This window comes from Sorex fumeus, unplaced genomic scaffold (assembly GCF_029834395.1).
Source record: "Sorex fumeus unplaced genomic scaffold, SorFum_2.1 ptg000030l, whole genome shotgun sequence".
Taxonomy (NCBI): domain Eukaryota; kingdom Metazoa; phylum Chordata; class Mammalia; order Eulipotyphla; family Soricidae; genus Sorex; species Sorex fumeus.
In genome coordinates this window covers 5,924,770-5,945,492 of record NW_026606087.1, presented here as the reverse complement: position 1 = coordinate 5,945,492, position 20,723 = coordinate 5,924,770, and the positions used below count along the sequence as shown (strand labels likewise).

General features: G+C 41.4%; 1 protein-coding gene across 3 annotated transcripts in view; it reads left to right on the top strand.

The window, feature by feature from the left end:
* The first annotated feature begins 8,134 nt into the window (after positions 1-8,134).
* USP47 (ubiquitin specific peptidase 47) overlaps positions 8,135-20,723 on the top strand; it is a 113,930-nt gene continuing 101,341 nt past the window's right edge. For all 3 annotated transcript variants that reach the window (XM_056115821.1, XM_056115819.1, XM_056115818.1), the window contains exon 1: positions 8,135-8,421. In XM_056115821.1, coding sequence (XP_055971796.1) covers positions 8,383-8,421 — 39 coding nt within the window. In that variant the 5' untranslated portion in view covers positions 8,135-8,382. The remainder of the gene's footprint in view (positions 8,422-20,723) is intronic.

Genomic DNA, 20,723 nt, shown 5'->3' with positions numbered 1-20,723 from the left:
TTTCCCAATTATTTTTTATTTTATTATTGATTGTGTCATTTCTATGTTAAATAAAAGCCACAGATATTTTACATATCACTTTCTGATCTAGCCCAGAGAATCTATCTTGTGCCAGGACACTGATTTATTAATTTCTTTAACCTTATTGCTAATACTTTAATTTCTTTCAAGGCATTTAGCACAAAACTTTAAGCATTTTCATGAAAATACTAGGTTAATGGAGAAGAGTAGTCAACAATGAAATGTCAAGTATACTTATTAACTCATTAACAAGATTAATTCACTAGCTAAATGCCTAGCCAATTAAAAAATGTTTATTAGCACCTGTGCCAGGTTTAGAGCTGTGTAGTTCCTCATAGATCTGGATGTATAACTAATATACAGTGATTTACTATATTTAATATACCCCAGGTAGCCTTCAAAAGCTTTATGTCAATCTCCATACCTGCAAGAACAAGGGAAACATGTTCCTTTTCCTTTTTTTTCTTTTTTTCGGTATGGGGACTGAACCCACGGCCTCAGGGCCTCAGGACCTTGCTAAGCCACATCCCCAGTCAGCGATTTGAAACAAATTTTAGTTATTTTAGTTTTGAGATAATTATTATTTTCCTTACTATCTAATATAAGTTTATAAGGTGGGACTCTGTTTTTCAGCTATACCCAGAAATGCTCGGTGCTTACATTATTACTGTTTCTGTGCTCAGGGTTCACTCCGGGCAGTACTTAATGGACCTTAGGTGGTACAGGGAATCGAACTGTAGGCCAATATAAGGCAAGTGCCTTGCTCACTGAATTAGCTTTCCAGCTTTGTTGGACTATTATTATTATCTCTGTAAGATAACTGAATCTTGTGAATTAAAAAGACCTATCTAAGCAAGGTCATATAGTTAACAAAAGTAGGATTCAAATTCATATTAGCAATTTTCAGTTTCTTTCAATCAGCTGCATGCATCATACACTAGGCAATATATAAAATGAAAATTTTCTCTTCTGTGCAATTAAAGACGACTGCACATCATGAATTTTTCTGGTGAAAACTGCAAATATTAGAATGATAAATGTCAAAAGTCTATATAAAAATCTACATGTTCTAGAATAGGAAGGAAGATTCAGTTAGATTTTATGGCAAAATTGATAGAGCACAGATTTCAAAATTGGTTGGCTTGCTCCAAAGTGATAAGTACACCATCTAAAGATGTTTTCAACTATTTAAAATAGTCATGCTTGTATGGACGATTCTCAAAAAATTAGAAATTGAGCTCCCATTTGACCCAGCAATACCACTACTGGGAATATATCCCAACAAGGCAAAAAACGTACAGTCGAAATGACATTTGCACTTCTATGTTCATTGCTGCACTATTCACAATAGCCAAAATCTGGAAAAAACCCGAGTGCCCGAGAACAGATGACTGGTTAAAGAAACTTTGGTACATCTACACAATGGAGTACCATGCAGCTGTTAGAAAAGATGAAGTCATGAAATTTACATACAAGTGGTACTACATAGAAAGTATCAGCTAAGCGAAATGAGTCAAAAAGAGAGGGACAGATATAGAAAGATTGCATTCATCTGGGGAATATAAGGTAACAAATTGGGAGACTAACACACAAGAATAGCCGAGATAAGTACCAGATAGAGAGAGAAGCACCAAGTGAGGGGTGTTGGGAGCACCTTCCCAGGATGAGAGATGCATGATGAAAATAGACTATAGACCGAACATGATAGACACTCAATGCCTCTTTTGCAAACCACAGCACCCAAAAGGAGAGAGAGAAAGCAAAAGGGAATGCCCTGCCACATGGATGGGGTGGGATGGGGTGGGGGATGGAAGGGATGCTGGAAGCATTGGAGGTGGGAATGGGCACTGATGGATGGATGGGTACTCAATCATTATATAACAAACCCAAGCACAAAAAATTTGTAAGGTCAACAAGTGTACCATATGGAGTTTCACTAATATATAAAAAATGAGAGAGAGAGAGAGAGAGAGAGAGAGAGAGAGAGAGAGAGAGAGAGAGAGAGAGAGAGAGAGAACAAAAGGGAATGCCCTGCCACAGAGGCAGCGGGGGATGGGGGGATGGGTGTGGCAGGGATACTGGGATCCATGGTGGAGGAAAATGGGCACTGGTGGAGGGATGGGTATTTGATCACTGTATAATCGAAACCCAAGCACAAAAATTTGTAAATCTACAACTGTACCTCATGGTGTTTCACTAATAAAAAGAAAAGAAAAGAAAAGAAAATAGTCAGGTTTGTCCTTCCTTCTCACATTACAAAATACGTTTATATTATTAATAGATAAGTTATGGTGAACATTATCATTAGCTCTTAAATTCTCTTTTAGTATATTTTAGTATATGTCTCAGAAAAATTAGTTTAGGAGCGCTCAAAAGGCTAGTGTATATGTTTTGCATGCTGGAGGCTGGATTTAATTCCTGGCACAGAATTGTTCCCTGAGCATAGCCCCTGAGTACCATCAGCTGTGGCCCCTCAAAAACAAAAGTGATAATTTGTTTCAAAAACAAAAATGTTTCACCAGAAACAAAGATAAATACCTTAAATATTTTCATGAATATTTACAAGTACAGTTTAATTTCAAATAAATTTTAGATTTGCAGAAAAGTTAAAAATAGTACAGATTGTACATGTTGTACTCCTTCTAATTTTCTTCATGGTTTTAATATCTTATATTACCAGTACACATTCATCAAAACTAACAAACTGAAATTGGAACATAATAGTAAGCAAACTACAGACTTTATTTGGAATTCACCAGTTTTTCCACTAATGTTCTCTTTCTGTTCCAGAATGTAATCCAGGGTACACATTACATTTACTTGTTATGTCTCCCTGGTCTCCTCTGGTCTGTGAGAGTTTCTCAGACCAAACCCAGCACTGTTTTTCTTACTGGAATCATCTGGAAGAACACCCTCTATTTGCCTCTAAGTATTCACCCCACCAATCTGGGTCTACCTGATATATTTTCCATTTTTTCAAACGGGCTTAAAAGAAAAATGTTAAAAAGCTTTAAAAAGTAGCAGAAGAAGCAGGTCTCGTAAAACTCATATGTATGAAGCCTGGACCAGATTAGATCCCAGTAACAAAATAACAACAACAAAATACCAACCCTCCCAAAAAACATAAGGTAAAAAAGAAGTCTCCTTTCCCTTCTTCTCTCCTCCCCTTCTTTCCCCTTCTCTCCCCACTCCTCTCCTCTCTTCCTTATTTTGGCTTGTGGGCTACCTGCTGGTGCTCAAGGGACCATATGTAGTGCCAAAGATTGAACTGGATCTGTCTGCATGCTAGACAACAGCCTAAACCCCTATACTCCAGCCCTGCCGTTTATATTTTACATGAATCTCATCTGAAACAACTCATTAGTTCAATGCAATTTTTTAAGTGTAAAGGTTTGGTGTAATTATAAGTTTAACTTAGGCAGGATTATTTAAAGTCAACACATTTTTATTTAAGCCATTTCACATGGTATCGTTTCCTCTAAAGTTTGAATCTTGCTCTTCAAAATTTTGCTCTGATTAATCTTGTTTAATCTGATTGTCACAAAAATAATTTACTAAGGAAGTATCTATTGTGTCTGTCACTGTTCTAGGTATAGAGGAAGTACTAAGGACAAAAATTCTAGGTGGAATGGTCATGAATGTCCTCTCAGAATAAATAGGGCTGGAGTGATAGTGCAGTGGGTAAGGTGTTTGCCTTGCACGCAGCCAAGCCGGGTTTGATTCCCAGCATCCCATATGGTCCCCTACTCACCACCAGGAGTAACTCCTGAGTGCAGAGCCAGGAGTAATTCCTGTGCATCGCCAGGTGTACCGGGTGTAACCCAAAAAGAAAAAAAAAAAGGCTTAAATAACAGGATAGGAGTAGGTAGTGCTGTCGCACTGTCCTCCCACTGTTCATCGATTTGCTCTCTAGCGGGCCCAGTTACATCTTCATTGAGACTTTTTGTTAGTGTGTTTGGCATATTGAATATCTCACGGGTAGCTTGCCAGGCTTTGCTGTGTAGACAGGATACTCTCGGTAGCTTGCCAGGCTCTCTGAGAGGGGCAGAGGAATCGAACCTGGGCTGACCAAGTCGGTCGCGTGCAAGGCAAATGCCCTGTCCGCTGTGCTATCGCTCCAGCCATAGGAGTAGGAGTAGGTAAGAGCAAAGATTTCGAGGAAAAACATTTTAGGAAAAAAGAAAAACAAAAAACATATTTGGCAAAAAGAATTTGTTGTAAATTTAATGCATTAAAAATTCTCTAAGCAAGGCAGAGTAGTTGTGTCAGTATAGAAGAGAATGGTAGATAAGACGAGCAATAGAGAGACAGCTACTGGGTTTGATATCCCATGGCAAAGAATATGAGTTTTATGACAAACATGGTGGGAAATAGTTGAAAGGTTTTTGCTAAGAGAGGGACCTAATTTTCCCAGTTTTATTAAAATCTGACATATTTGTAGGTTGGAAGGGAGACTATGCCTGGCAGTGTTCAGGGGCTATTCCTGATGTTGCTCTGAGAGTCATACCGTATTGAGGATACTATCTGTACTTCTGCATTCAAAGCATGAATTCTAGTCCTTTAAAATATCTTCCTGACCACAAACATAATTTTAAAAGATTACCCTAGAGCAGAGGTTCCCAAACTTATTTGGCCTCCTGCCCCCTTTTCAGGGGAAAAAAAAAATTGCTGCTTGTTCCCTGGGAGAATAAACAGAAAGTGTCTCCCCACCTCGGTGCACCAGAAGCTACAACTGCCGCCTGGATTATTCCAGAGTTCCCCTGGGGGTGGGTGGTATTTCGTGTTGTAAAACATGGCTCTAGATGCTGTTTGGAGTACAAATTGTTGGGTAAAAAGAGTAGACCCCTGGGCTTCAGTAAAGAGATATCTGAATGGTCTTGGCAAGAGAATTGGAATGAGATGGTGGGAATAGATTTGGAATATATTTAAGAACAACACCAGCAGCATTTAATTGAATGTAAGATGAAGATTCTCCAGATTTTGATAAACTGAAGGCACAAAATACAGTAGTGGGATAAATGACAGAATATGTAGTACAGGAGAATGGTGGGTAGATTTGGAAATCAAATATTTGATTTAAATTTGTTTAGTTTGGTAAATTTGTTTTGTTTGGTGAAGTTAAATTTGAGGTGTTTTGAATCATTTAAAAGTAAATAAATATTTGAGTTTGGAGCCATTGGGAGAGTATACTTCTCTTATGGAGTCACAGAAATCCATTTATAAATAAACAAATATAAGTGTGATCTAAGTAATTTAATAAGAAGAGTAGTCAAACATCTCTATTTGTTCATTTATGTACTAATCAATTCAGACATTCACATATTTAGTCCATAAATATTTATTAAAATTTAAATATTTATTAAAGCTACCTCCCTACTAGGCTCTGATATGGTCAGACCACTATCTTCTAAAACCTGTATAAATAAAGAAGATGAATCATGGAAAGAAAATATAATATTATGTTTATTTCTACCAAAAATAGCTTTACAAATATTTTGTATGTAGATAGACACTGGTAACTCACCATCAAGAAGCTATACAACATTGAGAATTCAGGAATTTGTTTTTTTTTCTTTTACTATATTTTGACTTATTCGAATTTATGTGCTAGGTTAAGCAGATTTTCTGAGCATATTATTTCATTTAAGTTAACCCTGACTACAGCGTAAGTGGTTGAAAAAATTTTTCTAGAAGGAAAACATGAATTGGAGATAATACAAGCATAAGCCAAAGGGTGGTGGCAGATGACAGGACTACTTCTACCAAGACCTCTACAGATGCCACCTTGTTCAATGGGGATGGCATTTTAAGATGGAGTATTTGAAACTACTTCATTGTGTGATTGTAATGCAAAATTATGTATGTGTGCTATTCAAGTCAGTGACTACAGCAAGCTATTCATTCACCTTAGATGCAAAATTTCAGGGATAGGCCATGCTCAGAAATCAAGATAATATGGTCTGCACTATTGAAAAAAAAAAAAAAGAATGCAAAAATCGGCAATGAAAAAATATAAAAAATTTAAAAACAAAAAAGAGTACTTTTTATCAAATGTATATATGTACACTAAAACTTGAATAAAACCTTTGCCTATTTAAAAAGTTCAAGTAATCGATTCCAAAGAGTTTTGAACCCATTTGTAAAAAATAATAGAGTATGTATAAATATCTATACATATTCATACATAGCACTGTAGCATTGTAGCACTGTTTTCCCGTTGTTCATCGATTTGCTCGAGTGGGCACCAGTAACATCTCCACTGTGAGACTTGTTACTGTTTTTGGCATATCAAATACGACACGGGTAGCTTGCCAGGCTTTGCCGTGGGGAAATTCGTACATACATACATATATATGCATAACCTTTTGGTTGACATCAGTAAGAATGGAGACTTACACGAGTAGAAACAGCCTAAAATGTAGTACTTCTTCCATGAGAATCTACATAGCTCTGCAAATTCTTTCCCAGCTTATAACAGTCATTAACATGCAAATAATCTGAATGGGGGAGTGGGACAGAATTCAGTGATAGAGAACATGCCTTGCAGTATGACCCCAGGGTTCCATCCCTGACATCAAAAATTGTAACTTTTAAATCCAATGAAACAATTATTTAATCATAATATTTTAAGTAATATTAATGTTTTCAGTAATTGTGTAGTTTTCGAGGACTTATCTCATTAATAGAATTATTTTAAATGTTTCATTTTATCTCATCCACTTACTTAAAATATAGTGCCATACACAGATGTGTAAATATACAAGTATCAATTTGGTTGTTGACAGGGGAGTGTGCAATCAAAAACAATTTGTCTGGTGAAGACAGAGGACTCGGATTAAAGGTGTGGAGCAACAGCACAACGGGTAGGGCATTTGCCTTATTTGCCTTGCACATGGTCGACCCCGGTTTGATTCCTGTGTCCCTCTTGGAGAGCCTGGCAAGCTCCCCGTGATGTATTCGACATGCCAAAAGCAGTAACAAACAGTCTCGCAACGGAGACAATTAGTAGTGCCCGCTTGAGCAAATTGAAGAACGATGGGAGGACAGTGCTACAGTGCCTTGCAGGAGGCAGATCCCTGCATGGTACTGTATTTGGTTCCCCTCCAGCACTACCAGGGCTCACCCTTGAGCACAGAGCCAGGAGCAAACCCTGAGCACGGCTAGATGAAGTAGCCCCTCTCCCCAACAGAGGGGCACAGTTAAAGGAGTGCCAAGGCGGAGGACAACACAAGATGGGGTTATATTCTCCAAGGCCTTAAAACTCCACTCTATGGAACAAAGACCACCGCGATCCAAGTCTTTCTAAAGGCAACTTTGAAGAACGGGCAGAAAAAATATATGTAACCATTGCAGCGTTGGTTTAGCACCTACGCAACAGAATACTTCCGACGGAGGAGGTGAAACCCTCCTGAAAACATTGTCAAGACGATCCTGGGCCCCAAAGGGAGCCCCACTCGCAAGCTGTCCCACTCCCAGACTGCTGGAGGGGGCCGGGCTGTCCCCGCGGGCGCGGAGGGAGGACGGGACTCGCTCCTCCGAGGTGGGGCTGCGGCCCGCCCCAGGAGGGCTCAGGCCCGGGGACGGAGCCTGGGATCGGGGCCGTGCAAGTCAGGGCGTGGGGGGTAGGGGGCAGCAATCGCAGCCTTCCCCGGCCGGGTGCGAGGCGGCGGCGCTCTCTGCTGCAGACTGTGGCTCGGGGCGGGAGAGTGCATTGCCGACACTTGGAAAGGGAAGGGGCCGGGAAGGGCCGGTGGGCTCCGGTCGGGCCCTTCCTGGAGAGCCCGACAGCTCGGAGGACACTGAGGCCTAGTTCCTTCCTTCCCGGCCGGCAGAGGGAGCCTCCAAGACAAAGATCCTGATTCCCTTTCACCAACACCAAAAAAAACCCAAAAAAACCAAAACCACCCAAAAAACAACGCTCATCAGCGCCAAGCAGCGAACCGGGGTCGTCTTTCGGCGGGACGAGGGCGGCGATGCAGAGGCGAGAGGGGAACACCGTCCGAGCCGCCCAGCGCCCGGCCCCGAGCCCGACGGCCCGAATTCTCGCGAGAGCGGCGCCGCCATTTTTCCATTGATTGCCGCGGGCTGGGGGAGGGGCCGACGACGACGACGACGACGACGGCGGCGACGACGACGACGACGGCGGCAGCGGCGGCGGCGGCGGCGGCGGTGCCGGCGGAGCAGCCGTGGGTCGGTGTCTGCGCGCTGGTGTCTGAGGCCCCGACTGAGGCCTCCGCGGTTGGCCGGGCCGCAGGCGGCGGGGACGATGACGGCTGTGGCCTTTCTCTCCTGAGAGCGCGCCGCCACCCGCCTGCCTCCCTCCCCCGGCCGGGCGGAGAGGGGCGGCCGGGAGTCGGAGCCATGGTGCCCGGCGAGGAGAACCAACTGGTCCCGAAAGAGGTGAGGGGCCGGCGGCGGCGGCTAGGCCCGAGGCCTGCGGCCGCCCGAGTCCACGCAGGCCCGCGCCGAGGCCCGCGGGGCGGGGGGCGGCCGCGATTGGGGGCGGGGGCGCGGGGGAGTGCGCTGAGCAGTTGGGAGACCCCCCACCACTGGCCCTCGGTGTGGGGAGGAGGTCGGAGAGCGTCCTCCGTTTGCTTTTTTTGTTTTTTAATTTTGGGGGGGGGGTTCGTGGGACTGGACGCACACACACAAACACACACGCAAGCGCGCGCGCACACACACACACACACACACACACACACACAAACACACAAAAAGGAGCGGGCAGGAAAAAGAATCAACCCCCGCAGAGTCGAGAGAAGGCGGCCTCAAGTCTCAGTCCTTATTTACCATAATCGTGCAAAGCTAGAGAGGGAATACAGGGGAAAAATTTTTTTATTTTAATTAAAAGAGAAAAACAAAATTGCCTGGGCAGTTGCTGATGGGCGCTCCGGGGTGACGCTGCTGCTGCTGCTCCTGCTGCTGCTGCTGCCTTTGCTGTTGCTGCTGCTGCTGCTGGCGGTGACAGTGGCGGCGCCCGGAGCTGCCCGGGCTTGGGAAATCGACGCGTTACTGGTCCGGGGTGGGAGGACGCAGTTAACTGTTGGCGCTTTGGGGGCAACTCCTGCTCCGCGCCGCTGGGTCCTGCGGGCGCCCGCCGGCGTGGGTGCTGCCAAGCCCTGGGCGGCGGGCCGGGGGGACCGGGGCGAGAGCGGCTGGTGGCGTGCAGGTGAGGGAGATGGGACGGGGAGTGCTAAACATTAACATATGGCGAGCGGAGCTGCTCGCTGCCATTGGGCCGTAGCGGCCGGCGGGGGCGGCTGCTGCGTGTCTTAAAAGCAAGTGATAGGAGAAACCCTTTTTTTTTTTTTTGGCTGCTTTCGGATCGAGGTAGATGAGTGGCTGAGTCCAGCCCTTGGCCAGTGGATTTCGACATATTAATAGTCTTTCTCTCTCTCTCTCTCTCTCTCTCTCTCTCTCTCTCTCTCTCTCTCTCTCTCTCTCTCTCCTTATTTATAAATATCTCCAGTTTATCCAAACGTGTATTTTTAACTAGTTGGTCATCAGGCTAATGCTTTGGATTTTTATTTGTCATATACCTTAAATAGAGGGACATGCAGACTTGAAACGACTTCTGTGTTCTTCTGGATGTTTCTGAGTGATTCATGAATTTAAAAAAATCAAAAAGACAACTTTTGGTTTTCTTTCCTTTTTTTTTTCTTCTTTCGTTGCTTTTGTAGCAATTTGTTGCTGCTCACTGAAGTAAGATCGGGCCGTGCAGTTAGTGTATCTGCGATATAAGTATTTTTCAGTTTTATCATATGAGAGTTGTTTTGCAAGGACGACTTTTTAAAACCTCAAGTTTAGTGTCAGTATTTATCAAGCATTGATAACTTCGTGCATCGATGATTTGGATAAATTAATTCATTAGAATTCTTGCCTGGGGAGTTTTCTAATCTAAGAAAGCAACACTAGCCCTGCTTTCTTACCTTACGCTGGTTGCTTTTGCAACGGATGTTATGAAATAGGTGCTGTAAGCTGCAGATTTGCATTAAGAGTTACACAGTGCTTGTTTTTATTCTTGAAAAAGCAAAATTAGTTAACTTTTTGACCACTAGAAAAAAGCAGGGTGTTTTTTTTTGCTTTAAGAATGACTAATTAATTTTAATAAGCCCAATATTATACATGTATTTTTAATTTTATAGAAAGCGTGGTATAGGCATATTTTTTATGGAATTGTAAGAAAAAAAATGTATACTGCAGTGTTGCTTTTCTCTTTGGGTTTTAATGATTTAATACCTCTTCGGGGTAATTTATTTACCTGGGACTTCAAGCCCATCAGACTTTATTTTCTCTATTTTCCTTGAACCGTATGCCTTTATTTTTTATTGCCTAGACTCGTCTTCAGCATTTCTTTTTTTCTGGTTTCTTATAGCATTCCTGGGAGCATGCATAATGTTCTCAAATCTTAAGACTGCTTTTTGAAATACTTTTCTCTTGGTTTTACTTATTTGTTAACTAGCATGTTCCTCTTTTGATAGTCAGTTATGTTGAATTAGTCTTTTCCTTAAATTTTTTTGTTGCACTTGATACTTAAAAATATTTTTTAATTTAAGTAATACTGTAGTTTCTGTTTTCCCCCTACCTGTTAACTGCCTGCTTAGTGCCTTTCTCTTCTGTGAAAATCATCACTTTTGACCAGCCTTTTTTAGTAGTAGCAAATAAACTAACGTAATTTACTATAGTAAAGTTGAGGGGGAGAGTAGAATGATTATTCAGTAATTTAAACCCCTTTACTTTAGAGATGATGAAGTTAGGACAGAAGATTGAAAGTGACTTGATTTTCATTTTTGGACCATACCCTACTGTGCTCAAGGATCACTACTGGCACTGTTCATCAGACAGCATGGCGCTATTAGGGATTGGACCATTGCAAGGCAAGCACCTTACCCCACATGCTATCTTTCTGGCCTGGAAAGTGACTTGTTTTTAATATCACCATATGAGTAAATGACAGAGTTAGGATTAAAACTGACATATCCCCCGATGCTGTTCTTATGTTATATTCTATGTTATAGATCCCTCCATTTAACCTAAAAGCTCTGTAGGAGTAGTTTGTAAGTACATTTGCTATGTGAAAATAAGTCACACAATTTAAAAATGTCTTGGTTCTCTTTATCATCAACAATCTGGAGACTTTTTTGCTTGTTTTTAGCACCTTTTTGATGGGGGGGTGTTTGATACCTACTGGATTTAGATCTTGGTTAAAATTTATACATTTATGTGTATGTAGTTGCTGAATGAATTCCGGTTCCCGAAACTCAAAAATGTACCTTAGAGCAGTGGCTTGCAACCACTGGTTTGAAGAAATTTTCTGAAATTTCCTACTGGTTTATAAAAAAGGTATTAACACTTGCTTTCAGCTGTCAGTTTGTGTACTGTTGCTGGATTGCAATTGTTAAAAAGTTAGAAACCCCAGCCATATAGGACTGCTGGAGAAGGCAACTCACTGCAGAATAAGGGTTAGTAAATTATGGTCTATGGGTCAAATTCAACCTGCAGTTTGTTTTCACATGGCCCATGAATTAAGAATGAATTAAAATTTCAAATTTTCAGATTGTTGAAGTAAAGAAATGGCATTTCATGACAAATGAAAGTATATGAAATTAAAATTTCAGTGTTCATAAAATCTTACTGAAAGCCAACAATGCACATATAATTACTCTTGCCCGTGGCTGAGTTGAGTAGTTGCTAGAGATCAGAATGCAGAATAAGTTTGAAACTACTTAGTTTGGTATTCAAGGTCTAGTACAGTTAATTCTGGCCACAACCTGCCTTTCAGCTTATCTCTTCTCCCATGAAACAAGTTTTTAAGGCAGCCAAACAGGTTTTTCTCTCTGACTTGCTCTCATTCGATTGGTATTGTCGTCTTTCCTCCATTTTTGCACCTGTTAAGAATCTTCATACACTTTTTTTTTCTATAAGTATCTCATTTATTTAAAGGAACATTATTTTCCTGACCATTTTAGCCATGAAAATTTCTCCTTAGAAGACTTTAATATCTCTATAGCATATAGATTTGGGCTGGAGTGATAGCACAGCGGGTAGGGGTTTGCCTTGCGAGGCCGACCTGGGTTCAGTTCCTCCGCCCCTCTCGGAGAGCCCTGCAAGTTACCGAGAGTATCTCGTCTGCACAGCAAAGCCTGGCAAGCTACCCGTGACATATTTGATATGCCAAACACAGTAACAAGAAGTCTCACAATCTGTTGTGAGACATTACTGATGCCCGCTCGAGCAAAATCAATGAAAAACAGGAGGATAGCGCTATATAAATATATATTAATAGCATTTATGCATTATTTATTACAAATTCCTTGTCAGTAGAGCTCTTTGGGCTATTCTCATTGTTCTGTTTGCAAGTTATAAATTAGGGAATGGGACAGTATCCTTCCTGGGACAGATACTCAATATTTATTGATGACACATAATACTCAATATTTATTGATGACACATAGGATTGTAAGAAAACTTAGAATCCTAACAATTTAATCTTTGTTTGGATATTTTGTACAGCATCATTAGCAGCCCACATTCATGACTAATCTTCTGGTTTTTTTTTTTTCTTAGTTATTTTGTTGAGAGAAGTCTAAATCTGAAGCTACCATGTTTTGGAAGGCAGCAATGCTTACCATTATACCATCAATGTAGACTGGAGTTGCCATCTTTTGATAATTGCCTCTGTACTACAGGGAAATTTTAATCATTAGGCTGGAGTGATAGCACAGTGGGTAGGGTGTTTGCCTTGCATGTGGCCGACTCGGGTTCAATTCCTCCACCCCTCTCGAGAGCCCAGCAAGCTACCAAGAGTATCTCATCTGCACAGCAAAACCTGGCAAGCTACCTGTGATGTATTCGATATGCCAAAAACAGTAACAACAAGTCTCACAGTTTGTTGTGAGACGTTACTGATGTCCGCTTAAGCAAATCGATGAAAAATGGGAGGACAGTGCTGCATAGAATAGCTTTGGGGGGTATCCCAACTCTACTTTCTCTTCCTGGCTTTGCTAAGAGGACCGTCCCAGCTGTATTGGCCACATGCAAGGCAAGTGCCTTTAACCTTTGTGCTATCTTTCTTGTTTCTTGCTCAGGAACACTTTTTTGTTTTTGTTGAAGATGGGGGTAGCTAGCAAAGAGCAGCCAGCCCAGCCTCTCTATCTTCCTTTTTTTTTTTTTTTTTTTGCTCCTTGGGTCACACCAGCGATGCACTCCTGGCTCTGCACTCAGGAATTACTCCTGGTGGTGCTCAGGGAACCATATGGGATGCTGGGAATCGAACGTGGGTCGGCCACATGTAAGGCAAACGCCCTCCCTGCTATGCTGTTGCTCCAGCCCCTTAGTTCTTTATAACTGTTTTTATTTTGTTTTCTCTTAGACATAGTCTAGTGTTCCTCTTTACTGGTTGTATCCAGAGAAGAGTGAACAGAATGTGATCTGGCTATAGTTAACAACAAGGATTTTTTTTTTTTTGATGGTTTTTTAAAAAATTTTAAGTAACAACAAGGATTTTGACTTCACTTTTCAATGTGTTTTTACTTTTATAATTTTTTTGTTTTTATTTTTTGGGTTTGGGACCACATCTAATAGTGCTCAGCGATAACTCTTGGTAGGACTCATGGAACTTGGTAGGACTATGGGGTGTTGGAGATCAAACCCAGGTTGACTGCTTGCAAGGCAAGTGCGTTATCCACTGTACTACTATTGCTCTGGCCCTTCTATATGTTTTTAAACAGATCTTTAATAATCACTGGAAATTTTTTTTTCAATGCTTTATTTTTGTTGCTGGGTTTCTTTCTTTTTTTTTTTTTCTTTTTGGGTCACACCTGGCACACACTCCTGGCTCATACACTCAGGAATTACTCCTGGTGGTGCTCAGGGACCATATGGGATGCTGGGAATCAAACCTGGATAGGCTGCATGCAAGGCAAATGCCCTACCCTACTGTAGGGCTATTGCTCCAGTCCCACTGGAGTGATAAATTTTTTTTTTTTAATTTAGGCACTCTGGTTTACAAAGCTTTTAATAAGTTCTGAGCATATATACTGTTCCAACTTCAAACCCAAAACCAGTGTCAACATCCTTCCATCATGACCCGTTATTCATTCCCTCCCCCACAGCAAACTCATTAAATTTTTAAAATTCATTATAGTTTGAGTCATACATTTATAATAGTTTTCACTTTTATGTTTTTTATGTACAGTTACTTCACCTCTAAACCACCAAAATGTCTTTGACTTGTAGCCTGTGTTACAACAGCCTTCTTCCTCCATCCCCTTCCTCCCTTTGCCCCCACTTCTTCCATGGCATCTTATTTCTAATAATTCAGAACCAAGGGTTTCCCATCATTTGATACCTTCCATTTCTTCCTCATCCCTTTGTATACCACAGGTGAGAAGATCGATATTTTCTCCTTCCTCTTGACTTTGCCATTTCTATCCAACTTGCAGGGCACTGCATGATTTCGTTTTTTCTTGTGACTACATTGTATTCCATTGTGTATGTAATTCCATTTGTTTGTTGCTGACCATTTGGGTTGTTTCCGTATCCTGGCTATTGTACTAAGCACTTCAGTGAACAAAAGTGTGCACGTATTTTTTTGAATGAAGGTTTTGGGAGTTGATATGAAGAAGTGGAATTGCTCTATTAGTTGTTTGAGAAATCTCCACATTGTTTTCCATAGGGCTGAACCAGACATTTCCATCAACAGTGAATGAGGGTTCCTTTTTAACCATGTCCTCACTGTACTGGTTGTTTTCCATGTTCTTGATATTTACTATTCTTACTGATATGAGATGATACTTTATTTTTGCTTTGCTCTGGATTTCCCTGACAGCAAGTGGCAATGTTCAGTTTCCTTAAAAGGATTTTTGGCATTAGTACTTACTGAGCTCTCACTGTGCAAATAGAGAAGATTTAAAAGAAGTAGCACTGTAGCACTGTCCTCCCGTTGTTCATCAAGTTGCTCGAGTGGGCCCAGTAATGTCTCTTTTGTGAGACTTGTAGGCATATTGAATATGTCACAGGTAGCTTGCCAGGCTTTGCTGTGCGGGCGAGATACTCTCGGTAGAAAAATACTAGTTTTCCTCTTTTTTATAAGGGACATCTTTCTAATATTTTTAAAATTATATTTTTGGGACCAGAGAGATATTATCATGGGTAAAGCATTTGCCATACTTACAGCTGACCAGGTTTTAATCTCCAGCACTGCATATGGTCCCTCAAGCCAGCCAAGAATGATTCCTGAGCACAGAAACAGGAGTAAACTGAACACAGCTTGGTGTGACCCCAAAATGAAACATCACAACACAAAACAAAATTATATCTTCATTGCAGTAGGACTGCATAAATGTAGAGAAGATGAAAAAGCTGAATAAAAAGTATAACTTCCGGGGCTGGAGTGATAGCACAGCAGGTAGGGCGTTTGCCTTGCACGTGGCCGACCCGGGTTCAATTCCCAGCATCCCATAAAGTCCCCTGAGCACCGCCAGGAGTAATTCCTGAGTGCAGAGCCAGGAGTAACCCCTGTGCGTAGCCAGGTGTGACCCAAAAAGCAAAAAAAAAAAAAAAAGAAGTAAAACTTCTCATCAGTGTATTTTTTTCTGTTTCTCCTTTGCATACAAAAACAACTTGAATTTATGATGATAATAACAACCAAGATTTATTCAGCATTTATTGTAAGTTAGATACTGTTAATGTCGTATGTGATCACTATTTGATTTTAACTGTGACTCCACAACTTTATAAAAGTTGTGAGTATTCACAGCTCCCAGAACATCAAAATGTATGTTTTTAAATAACTTAAAATATTATCAGGATTTATTATGGAACTTGTTAAATATTCATTTTATTCTAATTAAATCACTTGACACATACTAAGGTGATCATTCTTGATTTGGGTAGTTAGTCTTTACCCGTAAATTTGGAGTGTTGCTTTTCCTCTACAAGTATTTATACTAGGTATTTATGTGCTCGCAATGGTTTACATAAATTACTGTTTAAATGAGCTGGAGCGATAGCACAGCGGTAGGGCGTTCGCCTTACAAGCGGCCAACATGGCCGACCCGAGTTCGATTCCTCCGCCCCTCTCGGAGAGCCCGGCAAGCTACCGAGAGTATTCAATATGCCAGACACAGAAACAACAAAGTCTCCAATGGAGACGTTACTGGGCCCGCTCCAGCAAATCGACGATCAACGGGAGGGCCTTTACCTTTTACCTTTACTGTTTAAATAAAATCATTAGTATTTCAAGTACTATAGAAAATAAAGTGAAGAAACTGAAAGCATTTTGATACCTGATTCCAATTTTCTCTTGGAAAATGAACCATATAGAACAGTATCCATAGAATGATTAGAAGGAAAACTCTGAAATATTTGTAGTTGCTGCTTATGGATAATGGATTGTTGAGCTATTCTTAGCTTTTCTTTCCTATTTCAGCAGTGTCCACTCATTAAGAAATTTATATGGTCTGATTATAGTTTTTTTGTTTGTTTGTTTCTTTTTGATTTGGAAGTCACATCCAGCAGTGCTAATGGAATTAAGTCCTGGCTCTGCGCTCAGGGATCACTCTTGGTATGGCTTGAATGGAACCATATGTGGTACTGGGATTGAACTGCTTATGGTTGTTCCTTTTTAAGGGGGGGTGGGGTGGGTTGGGGCACACCCAGTGGTGCTCAGGGCTTACTCCTGACTCTGTGCTCAGGTATCACTCCTGGCTGGGTTCCCGGGACCATATAGAGTAACCAGGATCAAACCCAGGTTGGCTGCATACATGGCAAGTGCTCTTCTTGCTGTAATATTGCTCCAGCCTTATGGTTGTTCTTTTTGTTATTTGTATTTTACACAGACGAATATGAGCCATTTGTATTGCTTCAGCCTTTGATTGTAATTTACATATCTGTACCCCCAGTCTTTGCCATTTTTCTTGTAGGTTTCAGATTTCTCTTGTATAGTGGTACCTCCGAGATCTCCAAGCCTACTTGGATCTGGGCCGAGCATCCTCCACCCAGATCCTCCAAATTCCAGTAGGCGGGGGTCACACCCACCAACTGGCCCCCTGGCGCCGTGTAATCCCATCAACGGCCAAGACTCAGAGACTATAAAAACCAGCTCCCGGAACCGCGCGGCGAAGCGTGACATCCTATTATAACATCTTATTATCTCATTCCTACTTTGGACAAACTGGCAGGCTACCGAATGTAGCCTGCCCACATGGCAGAGTCTGGCAAACTCCCTGTGGCGTACCCAATATGCCGAATACCAGTAACAGTGATGGGTCTCATTCTCCTAAAGAGCCTTGAATATAATCTCAGGGTTAGGATGAAGGAGACGTTACTGGGGCCTGCTCGAAGCAATCGACGATTAAGAGGATGATTTGTGATTTGTGAGTGGTACCTCTATTTTGTGGTACTTAAATTGGGGGGGCTGGAGCGATAGCACAGCGGTAGGGCGTTCGCCTTACACGCGGCCAACATGGCCGACCCGAGTTCGATTCCTCTGCCCCTCTCGGAGAGCCCGGCAAGCTACCGAGAGTATTCGATATGCCAGACACAGTAACAACAAAGTCTCCAATGGAGACGTTACTGGGCCCGCTCGAGCAAATCGACGATCAACGGGAGGGCCTTTACCTTTACCTTTTAAATTGGGGGGGAGGTCACACCCGGTGATGCTCAGGGGTTACTCCTGGCTGTGCACCCAGGAATTACTCCTGGCAGTGCACGGGGGACCATTTGGGATGCTGGGAATCGAACCTGGGTCGGCCACGTGCAAGGCAAATGCCCTACCCGCTATACTATCACTCCAGCCCCTGGTGGTACTTAAATTTGTCTCCTTTTTAATTTAAAAAAATCGTTTATTGAAGTTTGCTTATTTATTGAGCATCATACCTGGCCATATTCAAATATAATTCATACTCTGAGCCTTTGCAAATATCCTTTTTCTGCTTATGTTTCTCTCTAATTTTATTATCTTTGAATTTTTTTACAGTTGTGTTGTTTTAGTGCTCTCCTCTTAAAATCTACATTTATTAATTGAAACTTTCTTGGAGAAGAGTTGTTACGTGGTTGTTGATAAAGCTTAGTATTAGAATACCTGTATTGCACTATTGTACTTAGAATGTACTTCTGAAAGCCTGCCTCGGGTTCTGGGAGAGAAGGCAGCTGGGATAGAGAAGGAACCACTATGGCAGTGGTAGTTGGAAATGATCACTCTGGGTGAGAACTGCTTGCTGGAAATACGTAAAGGAACAAACATGATAACCTCTCAGTTTCTGTATCACAAACCATAATGCCCAAAAGGAGGGAGGAGGTGCCAGAGGAGGAGGGAGAAGCAGGAGGGAAGCTGGAAACATTGGTGGTGGGGGAAGGATGGATGTTGGAACACTGTATAAATGAAGCCCAAATATGAGCAGCTTTGTAACTGTGTGTCTTACGGTGACTTAATTAAAAAAAAATTTAAAAACTAAACAAAAAGAATGCCTGGGTTTGATTTCACGCACAGATACACACACACACACACACACACACACACACACACACACACAGAGAGAGAAGGGTTGTTTCTTTATGCCTTTTTTTCACTTCTATTGCATAACCTATTGGATACTTATTTTATTCTTTAGATTATTTTTATATTAAATATTTTATTACTCTATTTCAGGGTCCACACCCAGCAAAACTTGCAGGGCCTGGAGCCAGCAGTTCTCTAGGTTGCCAGGGCTGCATCTGGCAGTGTTGGGGGGACAGGGCAGTGCTGGGAATTAAACTCCGGGCCTTGTCCATGCTAGGCATTAGTTGTTCTACTGCCGCTATTTCCTTGGTCTTATTTTTGTGTGTTATAACGTAATACTGTTAATTATCTTGTTGCTCAAATTGTTCCAGCCTTGACCAGGGGGAACTTTTCCTGATTGGCATTTGTGTTCATCCTTGCATTTTACACGCTGCAATACGTCATTGCTTGCACCTTACAGTGTTTCACATCCTATATTTTTCTTGCTCATCTCTAACATTTTCCACTTCTACAAAGAGTTTAAGACTTTTTAAAAATGAAAATATAAGTACTTTATAAACCAGGTGGTTCTGGTTTTTCTCTAGGCTAATCCAGATTCAGTGTTCCCCTGTGTAATGGTTATCAACATTTGTTCAGTTTTCCAGTTTCTAAAATTGAATTTCTGGTTTCTTTTTTTGCAGTGTTAGGGACCAAACCCAGGGCCTGACACATGCAGGATGCCTATTCTCCCACTGACCTCTGTCTTTTGCCCTGTTTTTGGTTTCTTACTAATTTTTTGCTGAAATGAAGGGGAAGGTATAATATTTCAAGAACTAGAGTGTCATGGTAACGCAGGTTGGAAGAAAAGATTTTATCGAACATAGGGGTTGGTATTTCCAGATATGCTGTGTGCTTTGATGTGTGGCTTCTCTCTCCCTCCTCTGAGTGATTAATTGTATTTTTTTTTTAATCATTCAGGTTTTTTTGAGGAGGTTGTTGGATATACCTGGTTCTGCTCAAGGACCATATATGTGGTGCTGGAATTTGAATCGGAGTCATTATAGTCAAAGTGCGTCAACCGTTCTGGCCCTATTGCCAAGTTTTTAGGGAATTTTAAGTGGGTATACTCTGATTTTATATAAAAACTATTTAAGTACATTTTAAAGTATTCTGTAGGATTCTTGGCTCAAAAATAAAAGTATGATTTTTATTTTTCTCTTTGTAATTCATGACAAACTTTTTCTCTTAGTGGTTGACTGATTTTTTGCTGAAATGAAGGGGAATGTATAGTACTTCTAGAACTAGAGTGTCATGGTAACTCAAGTTGAAAGAAAAGATTATATCAAACATAGGGGTTGCAGAAAACAGCGTTAAAATATTTTAACACCTATTATAAATTAAGATTCCAAAAGACATCTACTTTTAAAACTGATTCATTGGTGTTCACCTTCAGTTAAGGCAACTTATTTAGGTGTCATGGTGTGTAGAGGCATTTTTTTTTTTGAGGCATTTTCTTTTATGAGGCTTATTGACTTTTAAAATGATCTAGCAAGGCATTGCTTGCTTAAAATCTAATTTTGTGCAAACATTTTCCTGTATAGTCTTTGTCAAAATGATAGTGATTAGAAATGATTGGAAAAGTGATCTTTCGTGTGTGTGTGTGTGTATGTGTGTGTGTGTTAGCACTGTAGCACTGTCCTCCTGTTTTCTCCTGTTGTTCATCAATTTGTTTGAGCGGGCACCAGTAATGTCTCTATTGTGAGATTTGTTACAGTTTTTGGCATACTGAATATGCCACCGGGAGCTTGCCAGGCTCTGCCATGTGGGCAGGATACTCTCAGTAGCTTGTCGGGCTCTCAAAGAGGGACGGAGGAATCAAACCTGGGTCTGCCATGTGCAAGGCAAATGCCTTACCCGCAGTGCTAGAAAAACAAGGTCTGTGTAGATAGCACAGCGGCAGGGCGTTTGCCTTGCACGCAGCCAACATGGCCAACCCGAGTTCGATTCCTCCGCCCCTCTTGGAGAGCCCGGCAAGCTACTGAGAGTATCTCACGCGCATGACAGAGCCTGGCAAGCTCCCCGTGACGTATTCGATATGCCAGACACAGTTACATGTACTTAAAGGCATATATATATATAATTTATGTATGTAATTTATGTTATATGTGTATATATACAACAATATGTTATATATCTAATTTTTGTTTGTTTATTGGGGCAC